This window comes from Ahaetulla prasina, chromosome 9 (genome assembly GCF_028640845.1).
Source record: "Ahaetulla prasina isolate Xishuangbanna chromosome 9, ASM2864084v1, whole genome shotgun sequence".
Classification (NCBI taxonomy): domain Eukaryota; kingdom Metazoa; phylum Chordata; class Lepidosauria; order Squamata; family Colubridae; genus Ahaetulla; species Ahaetulla prasina.
Genome location: NC_080547.1, coordinates 23,894,737 through 23,908,914, shown reverse-complemented (window position 1 = coordinate 23,908,914; position 14,178 = coordinate 23,894,737). Strand labels below are relative to the sequence as shown.

At 39.5% G+C, this 14,178-nt stretch overlaps 1 protein-coding gene across 18 annotated transcripts in view; it reads right to left on the bottom strand.

Annotated features, from left to right (window-relative positions):
- The window catches only part of CAMK2B (calcium/calmodulin dependent protein kinase II beta), a 214,786-nt gene that overhangs the window by 89,025 nt on the left and 111,583 nt on the right, over positions 1-14,178 (bottom strand). For all 18 annotated transcript variants that reach the window (XM_058194307.1, XM_058194325.1, XM_058194310.1 and 15 more), the window contains 2 exons: positions 12,821-12,880; positions 2,725-2,779 (listed from right to left, as the gene is read on the bottom strand). In XM_058194307.1, the coding sequence (XP_058050290.1) occupies positions 2,725-2,779; positions 12,821-12,880 (115 nt within the window). The remainder of the gene's footprint in view (positions 1-2,724; positions 2,780-12,820; positions 12,881-14,178) is intronic.

The following is a 14,178-nucleotide window of genomic DNA, read 5'->3' as shown; positions in this document are numbered from 1 at the left end:
GCCAAAATAGACAACGGCAGAGACATTATCATCAGCACATTATATCTCAACCGGGATAAAAGCAGGCAGCCTCCCTCAGCCTTCAGGTGAGGCACTAAGAAATGTCATCCACACACTAGAGCAACAATGATCATACAAATTCACATACAATACCATTAAAGGCAATGTGGGGTAGGTAGAAGACAGATTATCCAAGGCTCTATTCAGATGCCAAGTATGAAGAATGGCAGATGAGCACTCAGAGTTCAGTTGTACTTAAAAAATCCATATTTGCTCAACAAGATGGGTGGCGTAATGGATGAATGAATGAATGAATGAATGAATGAATGCTGCACTGGCTTCCGGTGATCTTCCGGGTGCAATTCAAGGTATTGGTTACCGCCTTTAAAGCGCTTCATGGCATGGGACCTGGTTATTTACGGGACCGCCTACTGAGACCGATGGCCTCCCAGCGACCAGTGCGCTCCCACAGAGTGGGCCTCCTTGGGGTGCCGTCGGCTAGACAATGTCGACTGGTGACCCCCAGGGGGAGGGCCTTCTCTGTGGGGGCTCCAACCCTCTGGAACGAATTACCACCTGGTATTCACCAACTCCCTGATCTCCGGACTTTTCGACGCGAGCTGAAAACATGGCTGTTTCATCGCGCAGGACTGGCCTGATAGTTTTAATTGGGAATTTTAAATCGGTTTTAAATAGAGTTAGCCTAAATTTAAATATTTCATTTTAAATTATTTTTAAATTAATTATTGTTTTTTATATGGCTGTAAACCGCCCTGAGTCCTTCGGGAGAAGGGCGGTCTAGAAATATAAATAAATAAATAAATAAATAAATAAATAAATAAATAAATAAATAAATAAATAAATAAATAAATAAATAAATAAATAAATAAATAAATAAATAAATAAATAAATAAATAAATAAATAAATAAATAAATTGCCCCACTGACCAAAAACACAAGAAATGGTGATCAGATGGAGATAAGGAAATTAAACTCATCACCAGGAATAAAGAATAGCCACTTAAATCACTATCCTTGCCCCAAGAATTTTGTTTGATTAAACCTGGTCAAAATATTGGGCTATTACGATTGTGCAAAACTAACGGAAGGCTCCTAAATACATTCACCCCAATGGGAGGCCCATTGAATTCAATGGAATGCAAGCCCAAGAAACATGTTCCTGTACAGATGCACACCTATATCTGAGCCAGGAACGTGGCTTTTGGTCTAAAATTTGGTCACCTTAATTTAGATTTATTCCTACATTCCATTACAAATAAAAATAATTCATTCTGACCACTCTACAGGAATGTGTATGATTCTGTACTTTTCTCTTTAAGCCTCCAAATGTTAATTGATTAATTAAAAACTTTGAGAGAGGCTAGAAGGGAGAGGAGCTGTCATGTGTTAAATAGCTGGATGCCAGAAATGCACAAGAATGATTCCTCTTTGATACAGAAATGCAGAGATTAGGAAACAGAATGGAGTGGATATAAAGGTTACAACAGAGGCCCAAATGGATGATTCAAATCCCACATCATTACTGCAACTGATTACTGTAGTGTAGATCAAGTCTTGGGCATTAGAGGCACTAGAGCTCTTCAAACACCTTCACTGGATGACCATAACCTGTTCCTCTTCCATCCCCTCATTTCACACAGGTGCTCCTGAGTCTGCCAGGTATTCAAGGAACCCAGATTTGGCACACAAAGTAATGGCACACAAAGTAATTGAAAAGAGTATTGCACCGGATGGGCACAGAGCCACCTTTGGCCACTGCAGAATGTACATGAAAGGAAAAAATCTATCAGTAGCGTTCAATTCTTCCTGTGGCCATGCCAAGGTCTGTGTGACTCCAAGCACAGAGAGAGAGAAAGAGGGAGAGAGAGAGGGAGGGAGGGAGGGAGTGGGAGAGAGAGAGAGAGAGAAAGGAGAGAGGGGGGGAGAGAGAAAGGAAGGAGAAAAAAAGAAAGAAAGAAAGAAAAAAAGGAAGGAAGGAAGGAAGGAAGAAAGAAAGAAAGAAAGAGGGAGGGAGAGGGAGAGAGAGAGAAGCAGGAGCTGCACTGACTCAGAGGACAGCTAAATATAGTTTGCTGCTTAACTGGAGCTGTCAGAGAGGAGGAGGAGATGAGCTCACTGGTTTCTATATCTGGAAATCAAGTGAGAGGCAGCCAAGCAAAGCATACCATGTCTCTGTGCCTCCCCCCCCACGGTCAGATACTTTGCCCAGGACATGGCCTACCAAATGAAAGGGGACAAGGAACCAAGGCACAATCACCATCTGGAGCCCTGGAGCCAACCTTCTGGGTGGTTCCTAGCTGGCTTAATCTAGGTCTTCAAACAGGGTAGAGCAACAATGGGCCTCTCCAGCCTGCCAGGGTCCCCGAGTCACAGCTATCATCCCAATAACCCCCTTTCCCTCTCTTCCCTGCCCACCCTTTTATGCTAATGGCAGCCCTGCAGCTGCAGTCTTCGCCCACCTACATCCATTAATATGGCAATGCCTGCCCAGCTCCTGAGGCAGCATGCAAACATTTGCTCAGAAGGTGCCGGAAGGCAAGGTGTACGGCTATCCTAAGCAATCCACAAAGAGGATGAGCAACTTGTGGCAGTCAAAACACATTGCCACAAGGAAAAGCACAGAGGAGAAGACTTATAAAGATGAGCAAATTCCAGAAAGACCTTGGCTGGTACAGAGTTTCTTCAGAACCAAGTATTACTTACAGATCAAAGACGAGGTAGTGGAAACCTTCCTCGGATATGCTGTCATGGAGGCGAACTGCAAAAGAAGCACAACAGATTTGTTACATTGGGCAAAGAGCTTCCTAAATTCTGCAGTACCTTTCATTATCCTTGCCCCACTTTTGTCTACTTGATGCACTACATCAGAGGTCTTCAAACTTGGCAACTTTAAGACTTGTGGACTTCAACTCCCAGAATTCTCCAGCCAGCTATGCTGGTTGGAGAATTCTGGGAGTTGAAGTCCACAAGTTTTAAAGTTGTCAAGTTTGGGGACCCCTGCACTACATAATCTCACAGATCGCAAGTCCAGGGAATAGCAACATCGCACCCATTGTAGCCAGTTCACAAAGTTCTAGGATTCAGCAACATAGCTCCAAGAAAGATCTGTAACAAAATAAGTGACCTGCAGCTTCCCATCACCTCCAGAGTCCAAGCATCTTGGCATTTTTACTGTCCCATTGCTTTATCTATATTATTTATGGTTATTGTATTTTTATGATTATGATTATCACTTGTTGCTTGTATGTAAACTGAGAGCTTATGCACCCGAGACAAATTTCTTGTGTGTGTCCAATCACACTTGGCCAATAAATAAAGAATTAACTAGAATAGAATAGAATAGAATTTTATTGGCCAAGTGTGATTGGACACACAAGGAATTTGTCTTGGTGCTTATGCTCCCAGTGTACATAAAAGAAAAGATATGTTCATCAAGGTACAACATTTACAACACAATTGATGGTCAATATATCAATATAAATCATAAGGATTGCCAGCAACAAGTTATAGTCATACAGTCATAAGTGGAAAGAGATTGGTGATGGGAACTATGAGACGATTAATAGTAGTGCAGATTCAGTAAATAGTCTGACAGTGTTGAGGGAATTATTTGTTTAGCAGAGTGATGGCCTTCGGGAAAAAACTGTTCTTGTGTCTAGTTGTTCTGGTGTGCAGTGCTCTATAGCGTCGTTTTGAGGGTAGGAGTTGAAACAGTTTATGTCCAGGATGTGAGGGATCTGCAAATATTTTCACGGCCCTCTTCTTGATTCGTGCAGTATACAGGTCCTCAATGGAAGGCAGGTTGGTAGCAATTATTTTTTCTGCAGAATTCTATTTCTATTATCATCTCCCTCACCTCCCCAATCTTGTTGGATTTGGATCTGTAATGCCCTTTGTGATATCTGTACTAGGCTGTTCCCTATCAACAAACCTATTTGGTGGGAGAAAATGAGGCCATAATTACAGTAAGTCTGGATTTTCTGCCCTAGAATCCAGAGGTCCATCTTGTCGAGAATCCCCTTTTCAAGAGCACTAAAGAAAAACAAGCAAAACCTGACAAACATAGATCCTGACTGCTATGAAGCCTTCATTTTTACTAACCTCCACCATTGGCCCATTGATTTTTGTAAGAGTCTAATATCCACTATTTTTCAAATTGAACCTACGGTGCTCAGTACTCCATTATGGGATATGGTTATAAATCCCAACAAAGTAGGATAAAAAGATACCTCCAGTGACGGTGAAAATAAAAATCAATTAATGGGGTCTAAAACCTAATCCACTAAACATGCAGAAGTTTTTCAAACATGGTTGTAGTTCAAAATGTCCCAAAGGGGCTTTTTCAAAAGGCAACTGGACTTACTTTGTTTTTCTTTGAGGACCTTTCTTATAATATAATATAACAACAGAGTTGGAAGGGACCTTGGAGGCCTTCTAATCCAATCCCCTGCCCAGGTAGGAAACCTACACCATCTCAGTCAGATGGTTATCCAACATTTTCTTAAAAATTTCCAGTGTTGGAGCATTCACAACTTCTGAAGGCAAGTCGTTCCACTTATTAATTGTTCTAACTGTCAGGAAATTTCTCCTTAGTTCTAAGTTGCTCCTCTCCTTGATCAGTTTCCACCCATTGCTTCTTGTTCTACCCTCAGGTGCTTTGGAGAACAGCCCGACTCCCTCTTCTTTGTGGCAGCCCCTGAGATATTGGAACACAGCTATCATGTCTCCCCTAGTCCTTCTTTTCATTAAACATACCCAGTTCCTGCAACCGTTCTTCATATGTTTTAGCTTCCAGTCCCCTAATCATCTTTGTTGCTCATCTTTCGCTTCTCTTCAGTTAGAATTGAAGACGCTTCTTGGAGGGGAAGCAAAACGTTTTCAAGGAAAAACAAAGAAAGTCCAGTTGCTTTTTGAAAAAGTAGCTTTGGGACATCTATGACCTGGATGACTGAGAATCTCCATAGACACGTAGTTCAAAATGTACCAAAGTACTTAGCAACATGAAGGGAGGTGGGACTGTAATTTTAACAAATGCATACATATTTTAACAATATAGCAATGAATTTAATTTGCTCCAGCTGTTTTTTTTAATTAATGATTCTTGGCTGCATGTTTATTTGAATACACCGAATTTTAATAGGACAAAAGGTAAACGGGTCTCTAATGGCATGCCAGCACTGTAATTCTGTTAAGGAGAAAGCAAAACAAATCCATAGAGATTCAACATTTTGGGGAGTAGGAAGAAGCTGGCAGGGCAGGGAACATTCTTATAAATACCTCATATCCAAAAAAGGACTTTCTTGCATCCCATAGAATAAAATCGGACTAAAAATTAAAAATAAAATTTTTAAAGTGTCGAAGCCTGTTAAAAACAGAACTGAAGAAGGAACAAACTGGCAGATCACCTAGCAAATACGGTGGGAGTCTGGCCTTGACAGCTTCATTCAAAGCAGCAAACTTTCCAAATTCTGCTAAAACTTTACTTATCCATGGAACACATTCCCTGCAGCATATATATTCCTGACCCTTCTTTCTTGCCCTACAGGACTGTTGCCCAGATATATTTGGCTGAACGACAATGATATACCAAAGTCATCCAAATTACAAGTGTCCTAAAGGTGCTTTTTCCAGAGGCAACTGGACTTCTTTGTTTTTCTTTGAAGACATTTTGCTCCTCATCCAAGAAGCTTCTTCAGCTCTGACTGGAAGGGGGGTGGGAATGGAAGGATTTATACTCCTTGCAAACAGCTGGCCATTTGTATTCTTTTAGCGAGTTATTAAGGCCAGCTGGAGGTTTATCTGTGTCATCAGAGTCACCTGAATGGTGCAAATGAGTGTAGAGCCTTCTTGGAACGGTTGAAAGGACTGAATTGTAGACTGGAGATAGATGATGTCCTATCCCTCCCGCTCTGTTGAACATCTTTGAAGAAAAAGAAGGAAGTCCAGTTGGCTCTTGAAAAAGCACCTTTGGGACAACCATGACCTGGATGACTGAGAATCTCCATAGACATCCAGTGTGATTCATAGTTTGGAACGGGGGTGGTGGTGGGGGTGTTTGAGCCCAGCTCCCTACAATCCTAATGTGAGGTTCTAAGTTCTACACTGCACTGACTTACATAACTACATATGAAATCACAAGCCAAAAGAAGAGACTGATTCCTGATGCAAGAGGGACTTTTTCAATAAGTGGAAGAAACCTTTTTATTACTACAGGTAGTCCTCGAATTATGACCACAACTGAGCCCAAAATTTCTGTTGCTAAGTGAGACATTTGTGAAGTAAATTTTGCCCGCTTATACGACCTTTCTTGCCACAGTCATTAAGTGAATCACTATAGTTTTCAATTTAGTAACACGGTTGTAAAGTGAATCTGGGTTTCTCGTTGACTTTGCTTGGCAGAAGGTTGCAAAAGGGGATCCCATAATCCCGGGACATTGTAACCGTCATAAATATGAGTCAGTTGCTAAGTGTCTGAATTTTGAACACGTGACCATGGGGATGCAGCAATGGCCATAAATGTGAAAAATAGTGATAAGTGCTGCTGTAACTTTGAAGAATCACTAAACGAAGAGTTGTAAGTCGAGGTCTATCTATAATTGAAATACAGTTTTCGAAGGAATACTTTCACATCATGATCATAAACAGGAATCTCTCAAAACATAGACCACATCATCCAAGATCTAGGATAAAAGAAGCTCCCCCTAATGATCCAATTGAGTTTCCTGCATGGTCCAGGGGATTAGAAACAATGGTTTTCATGGCATCTCCCCATCATTATCACTTTATTTTTTCCAAAAATCCCTTTTGGATCTTAATGTAACCAGTATCTCTTTTCCTCCCAACCCCATAACTGTACTATGTTTCTCTAGAAAAAAAATTTGGGTGAATATAAAGTAGTGATAAATTTATAGTATTAGGAGGAGAACCACATTATATTCTAACTTCAACAGCTATTTCCAGGACTGCCTTACACCTGGTTGGAGAATTACCCAGGATGCTATACAACTCCTAATAATCCACCACTTCCATGACATTAAAAGGGCTGAAACTAGGAGATAAACATTGTTCCATCACAGCATCAGCTTTACAAAAATAGGTCCCTTTGGATATTTATGGAAAAAATTAAAAACTGAGTTATTCCAGAGAGCCTTTGACAATTGAATATCACTTTGCTATATATGCTAGGTTATATTGGGGCATATTGGGTGATCATTGCAGGATGGTTGCCCTTAGGGATATTATTAACTAGCTGGATCCCTGTGCTTTGCTACAAAACTATGTGATTGGGCTTGATAAATCGACACTTACAGCTTGAATCCTCCCCTATCCTCTACCCTTCTCTCCCTCAGGCTGGCCCCACAGAAACATCTCCTATCTTATGCTCTTCTCTCCCTCACGCTTTCTAGCCCCTTCTCTCCATGAGGCAGTCTTGCCCCACAGAAGCCTTTCCTACGCTATCCCATTCTCTCCAGAGTTATTTTCAAGTTGGGAGGGGGAGTAGAACGTCTAACTAATTAGCATCAGAGCATGTTATAATCATATAGGAAATACTAATGATCTGATGGTAAAGATAGGTAGGTAAAATCCTTTCTTAGTTTGCACCTAGAAGCCAAAAGGAACATACGTGGCAAATTTCAAGTTTGTACGCTTTACAGTTCTGGAGTTTTTGTGATTAATGCGTGAGTGGTTTTCACTTTTATATATACAGATTGAATTATAGAGGTAGAGCGTTACATTATTTTTTTACTTGTAATCTTTTTGTTTTTGCTGTGGACATTAAAATGTTGACTTTTTGCCAAAGTCCACTGGAGATAGGTGACTAATAAATTCAAATTAATCATCATAATGAAAGAAGTAATAATTTGGGAGGGAGGGAGGGAGGGAGGGAAGGAAGGAAGGAAGGACCAGCTTGGATGTGGCGCCTTATTTGCAACACGCCAAGATCAGCTCTGGATGCAGAGGAATGAGCATCTGCAGGAAGACTATTCAGCAGGGTTGTCTACAGAGCATGGGGGGGAAAAGACAAGATGAGAGCTGGGTTGTGCAATTAAAGCAGCTCCATCCATTTTGAGTGGATATGTCTCTCTCTCTCTGTGTTGCATGTGATACACATAAAAGCCAAAGAGCTTCAATCATACCATCCCAGACATCAACTTGCCTTCTTTTTAAATCATATCGTGCCAACATCTCTGTACTTTAGCATTGGTTATTTGGAGAAGAAACCAGGCTCAATACTTAGCTTTTTTTCAGTAGTATTGAAGCAAAGCATAGCATCATTCAACACAGCAGGGAAATCTTGGAAGAGCACAAAGGGAAACACAAATCATTCTTCTTCCAAAAAGAAATTTGAGCTAAAAATTGTGCAAACTTCAACATGGCTTCTATGAACCATAATCGGAAGCAATTCCTTGGTTCATGTTTATTCTTACTTCAACCATGGCATTTTGTTTGAATTCAGATGGGGATGTATTTATGATAAAAAGGGTTAACTGTCCCCTTCTAGTTTCTGGACCTTAAAATGGAACTATTTCTACCAATAGAATAACAGACTTGGAAAGGACCTTGGAGGTCTTCTAATCCAACCCCCTGCTCCTGCAGGAGACTCTATGCCATTTCAGATCAATGACTGTCCAATCTCTTATTAAAAATCCCTAATGTTGAGAACCTACAACTTCTGTAGACAAGCCATTCCACTGATTAATAGTTCTCACTGTCAGAAAATTTCTCCTTAATACTAAGTTAAATCTCTCTTTGATAAGTTTCCATCTTTTACTTCTTATCCTGCCTTCAGGTGCTTTGGAGAGTAGGTTGACCCCCTGTTCTTTGTGGCAGCCTCTTAGATATTGGAACACTGCTATCATGTCACCCCTAGTCCTTTTTTTCATCAAACTAGACATATCCAGTTCCTGCAACTGTTCTTCATACCTTTCAGCCTCCAGTCTCGTAATCATCTTTGTTCTCTTCTTCGCACTCTTTCCAGAGTCTCAACAACTTTTTTATACCATGGTGACTATAACTGGATGCAGTATTCCAAATGTGGCCTTTCCAAAGCATTATAAAGTGCTATTAACACTACACATGATCTTGATTCTATTCCTTAATTAATGCAAACCTAAAAGATTTGGGAATACAGCTAGTTTTTCTCCAACTTGCACATCTTAATTCTAATTAGACCGTGATGTATATACATTTGTTTTTTAAGTAAATAAATAGACAGTAATAATGGTAGCAAACTGCTGTTGGCAATGTTTACATGTTATGGTCTTTGAGACAAACCAAGTCTCTTCTTACCTATAGTTAATGTGAAGCTTGCTTAGTGTTGTGTACACACTCATCTACTTTTCTAAAAGCACCACTTCAGGCTAAAGCACCCCAATGCTGCCAAAATCCAAGAGGAGAAGATTTAATTTGGCTGCCAAGAATTGGTGTAGGGAAATAAGAGCAGTGGAAAGGAACATGATTCTTTCCCTGAAGAACTAAGGGAAAATATGCCTTTCAGAATTTTGCTTCTGCTACGTGGCTTTAGGAGAGATATATTACTCCTTGCTAAAAGGAGGTTAATTAAATTGAAAAGGAGGGGTGGGAATAGTTGGAAAGAGATGCTGATGCCTTAGAAAGTTTTGCAATCAAGTGTGCATCGAGAGAAAATGTCTAGCAGAAAACACAAAAACAGTGCCAAGCTTCTAAGCAAGATACAGGTTTGATTCTGATTTCAACTGCTTATCTGTCCTCAGATATATTATGGATAATGTCTACGGTGATTCTCAGTCATTCAGGTCATGGTTGTCCCAAATGTGCTTTTTTCAAGCTTCTTCATCTGTTCTGACTAAATGGTGGAAGGATTTATATTCCTTGCAATCATCTGGTCATTAGCACTCTTTCTGAAAGTCATTGAGGCTACTTGGAGATTTATCCCTCAGGGGCACAGATAAATTATTCAGGTGACCCTGAGGGCACAGATAAACCTCAGAGTGGCCTCAATGGCTCTCAGAAAGAGTGCTAATGACCAGATGACCTCAAGAAATATAAATCTTTCCATTCTCCACCATTCAGTCAGAACTGAAGAAGCTTCTTGGATGAGAAGCAAAACGTCTTCAAGGAAAAACAACGAAAGTCCAGTTGCCTCTTGAAAAAGCACCTTTGCGATTATTATGGATAATGCATTCACTTCCAATGGCCAGGTCCACCTGCATTGCTACAACTTATATTACGAAGCCAAATGTATGGAAAATTGAATATGACTGAGAGGGATACAAATCTTTTCAACTAACAAGAGAAATCTACTCCACAGCAAAGGAAAAAGGTTTCAGTTTTTTTTTGTTTTTGTTTTTATTTGAATTTATATCCCGCCCTTCTCCGAAGATTCAGGGCGGCTTACATTGTGTAAGGCAATAGTCTCATCCATTTGTATATTATATACAAAGTCAACTTGTATTGCCCCCCCAACAATCTGGGTCCTCATTTTACCTACCTTATAAAGGATGGAAGGCTGAGTCAACCTTGGGCCTGGTGGGACTCGAGCCTGCAGTAATTGTAATTGCAGGCAGCTGTGTGTTAATAACAGACTGCATTAGCCTGTTGAGCCTCCCAGCCCAGTTTGGGGGAGATCACAGATTTTCCAATTAATGGAAAACATAAGGCATACCATTTTTCACATTATACCGTTCATAGGGACTATGACTCCTATCCAGTCAACAGAGCACCTGTTGCAGTTCAGGGGATAATTGCCACCTATCTAATTTCACTATTTCTAAATGAAATAAGATTAATGGACCCCATATGATTAATGCCTCCTCACCTTTCCTGACGATGAACACCTAACTTCCTTAAAACTCTTTGAGGAAATTCAGTTTCAAAGCCTAAAGGGCTTACATTACAGAGAGAGACCGGGCACTTCCGTCAGTCAAAGCAAATCCACGATTTGCTGAGTAAACCAAAATTGGACATTGTCCTAAGCCCTAAACGGCTGTTCACAGACATCAAGGCTGCTTCACATATTGCAGGCAGTCAAAACCAAGCAAACTACCCGACAGCTTCAGGCAACCCAACAGAATCAACTTTCTGGACCCATGAATCTTCTGTTCCTGTACTGGTCTTCTATATCTTTCTAAGATCACTGGAGCTAAAGTGCATCTATTTCAATTCCATTATACAAGAATGTTTCTTTTTCTTTTGCACTTGTGGCTGTCTCTAAATCTACTCAGAAGATACCCATGACGACACAGTTTCCATAGAAACTAATGCATTGGGAAGAGGGGGGTTGAGAATAGAAGATTTTTCTAAAAGAGCCAAAAAGCTCCATAAGGATTAAAACAGAATAACTAGCACACTGAGTCCATTACAGCAAGCAGGGGGTTCAGTTTTAATTGCCTACTTGGTTGAGATGGAGAGAGACCTGGTCAAGATGATGCTTCCTGGAAGCTCGTCTTCTACCAACCTTGTCGTCATTAGCAACTGCAATGGATTTGCAAAAGTCTTTAAAGGTGCCTCCATGCAGCACTCGGAACAAAGGGGACAGGTTGACCTGTTGTTCAAGCAAAAAATGCACGTCCACCTTTCATAATAAAAATTGTGGAACTTGTTCTTTGAATTTATAGCCCGCTTTTCTTCAAAATAAAGCAGAAGAGGAGACACCATTGGCATTCATTCGATTTACAGGGTATTTTTCAAACAATCTTGGGAGATAAAACGGTGGGACGCTCTTTTAGGATTTCACAATAACTATTTAATGCTGTAAAGAGTAAGTCTAAATTTCAATTTCATGAAATTTGGTAGGAGTGGTTTCCTGAAAAGACTTAAAATCAGGCAAAGTGATATAAAGGCAGAACTGTTGTCCCAAATGAAGAGGAGTGAAGTGGCAAGCCAAACTTTCATGCATGTTGATCATGGACTGAAATCCAGGGAGATCTCAAGAATAAATAATGCACAGATTTGGGTGACAGTTGTAGTTTGATTTGAAGACTACATTTTAAACTCATCCTAATTTCACAATAACTCTTAAGTATAAATCACTCTGCCATCTTTAAGAGTGTGTATAGAAAAACATTATTACAGCAGGTATCTCTCTCTCTCCCTCCCCCCCCCCACACCACCTACCCACACACCCCAAAAGATCAGCAAAGAACAACCTCATCCCACTTTCCTTTTGGGAAGCATTCAGCTTCCTCCAAATTGAGACCTTGCCAGGGGTGTGAACTTCAGTTACTCCTACACATTTCTGGATTTAAAGTCTGCACCCTGATTTTACGTCAGAAACAAATCTGGAGCCAACAGAAGTGAAAAAGGGCAAAATATGGTCTATCTTACTAGGATTTAAAAAAGAAACCAACTGGGTCAGCTGTCCAAGGCAGGGTTCCGTAAAGCCAACCAATATCAGTGAAAAATTCTCTAACAAAGGCACCATAGTATCACACTAGAATTTATATTTATGTAGAAAATTCACAAATATAAGAAAAAAATCACCGTCAATCAGTTCTTTTTTTAAAAAAAGTGTCGCACTTTTCTCTCTTTCCTAGTACTTAAAGGGACAGCAAAGCGGAAATCTCCTGTAAAGTTTTTACTGGTTTTACTGGAAGAGTACTCAGAATATTTTTAATATTATTCAATACAAATTGTCTAACTGTTTGGCAACTTTAAGAGGCATGGACTTCCCAGAATTCTGGGAGTTGAAATCCACACATTTTAAAGTTTCCCAAGTTAAGAAATATAGACAATCTTGATGTTTGCCATGTACATCATCCCATCCCATCCCATCCCATCCCCCTCTTTTCCATTTCCATCTTAACCAAGCAATATTTACCAATGTTGGAATGCTTCAGGAGACGGCAGATGCGAGCTTCTCGCTCCAACTTCTGGTGATCTGGAAAGAGAAAAAGAACATGCATCCCTTAGCATGCCATGGATGTCAGATCCCATAACATTAGTTTTTTTACCAGAACATCAAGGAGAGAAATCAGCATTTTTCTGAAGACAATAAGTTAGTTCAGAATTCCATTTCTTCCAATAATAAGGTAGAAAAGTTCCTTTGCGGGCTATTGGCTATAACAAAAAACAGCACCAAACAGAGGAGCCCAATGCACTGCTCCCATCGGCTAGTTTTCTATTTGAATTTCAAGTGTGTGATTTCAACTACCTTCTTGCATATATAAACAAAATCTACTGCATCATTTCTATACATGCATTGACAAACCTCACTATTGGGGAAGCTGAGAGAATCTAACTAAAGCAGTTATGATGTTGAATGTACAAACTTTGTAAGTTTGTTAACTGAAGCAAAATATCTATGAGGGTGAAGGTTCATTCTTATAAACAGAGGAACTGACACACTGACATCCCCTAAACTCCACTGATGATGTTTCCTAGCCTGGTAACGAAACATTCAGAAACCAACCCATAAGCTCGGAGAATTCACTTTCATTCTATATCCAAGCTACAGATAATCACCACCATTGCAATAAAATGCAAAAAAGTTAAGTAGGGATACTAAGTATAAACCGTAAAAAAACAACAACACAGAGGCTGAGCTGGAATCAGTGAGATTCAGAAATCAGCTGAATAAATGACCCTTCATTTGGTACTAAATCGAAATCAATATTAGTATTAGCCTGTTATCTTAAAGAAGACATTTGATAAATGTGAAATGCTGACATCTCTAGAATATCTCGCTTTCCACTGTATGATAGCAAAAGAGGAAAACCCAACTCTATTCCAAAGTGATGGTGACTCAAATAAGGGTTAGTAGTAGTCCTTGACTTACAACAGTTCATTCAATGGCAATTCAAAGTCAGTTGTGACCATTTTTTGCACTTTCAACCATTGCAGGATCCCCAGGGTTATGTGATCAAAATCCAGACACTTGTCAACTGACTCATACTTATGGCCATTGCAGCATCCTGGGATCACATGATCACCTTTTGTGACATTCTGATAAGCAAAGTCAATGGGGAAGCCAGATTCATTAACACACAGGTTACTAATATAATAATAATATAATATAATATAATATAATATAATATAATATAATATAATATAATATAATATAATATAATATAATATAATATAATATAATATAATATAATATAATATAATATAATATAATATAATATAATATAATATAATATAATATAATATAATATAATATAATATAATATAATATAA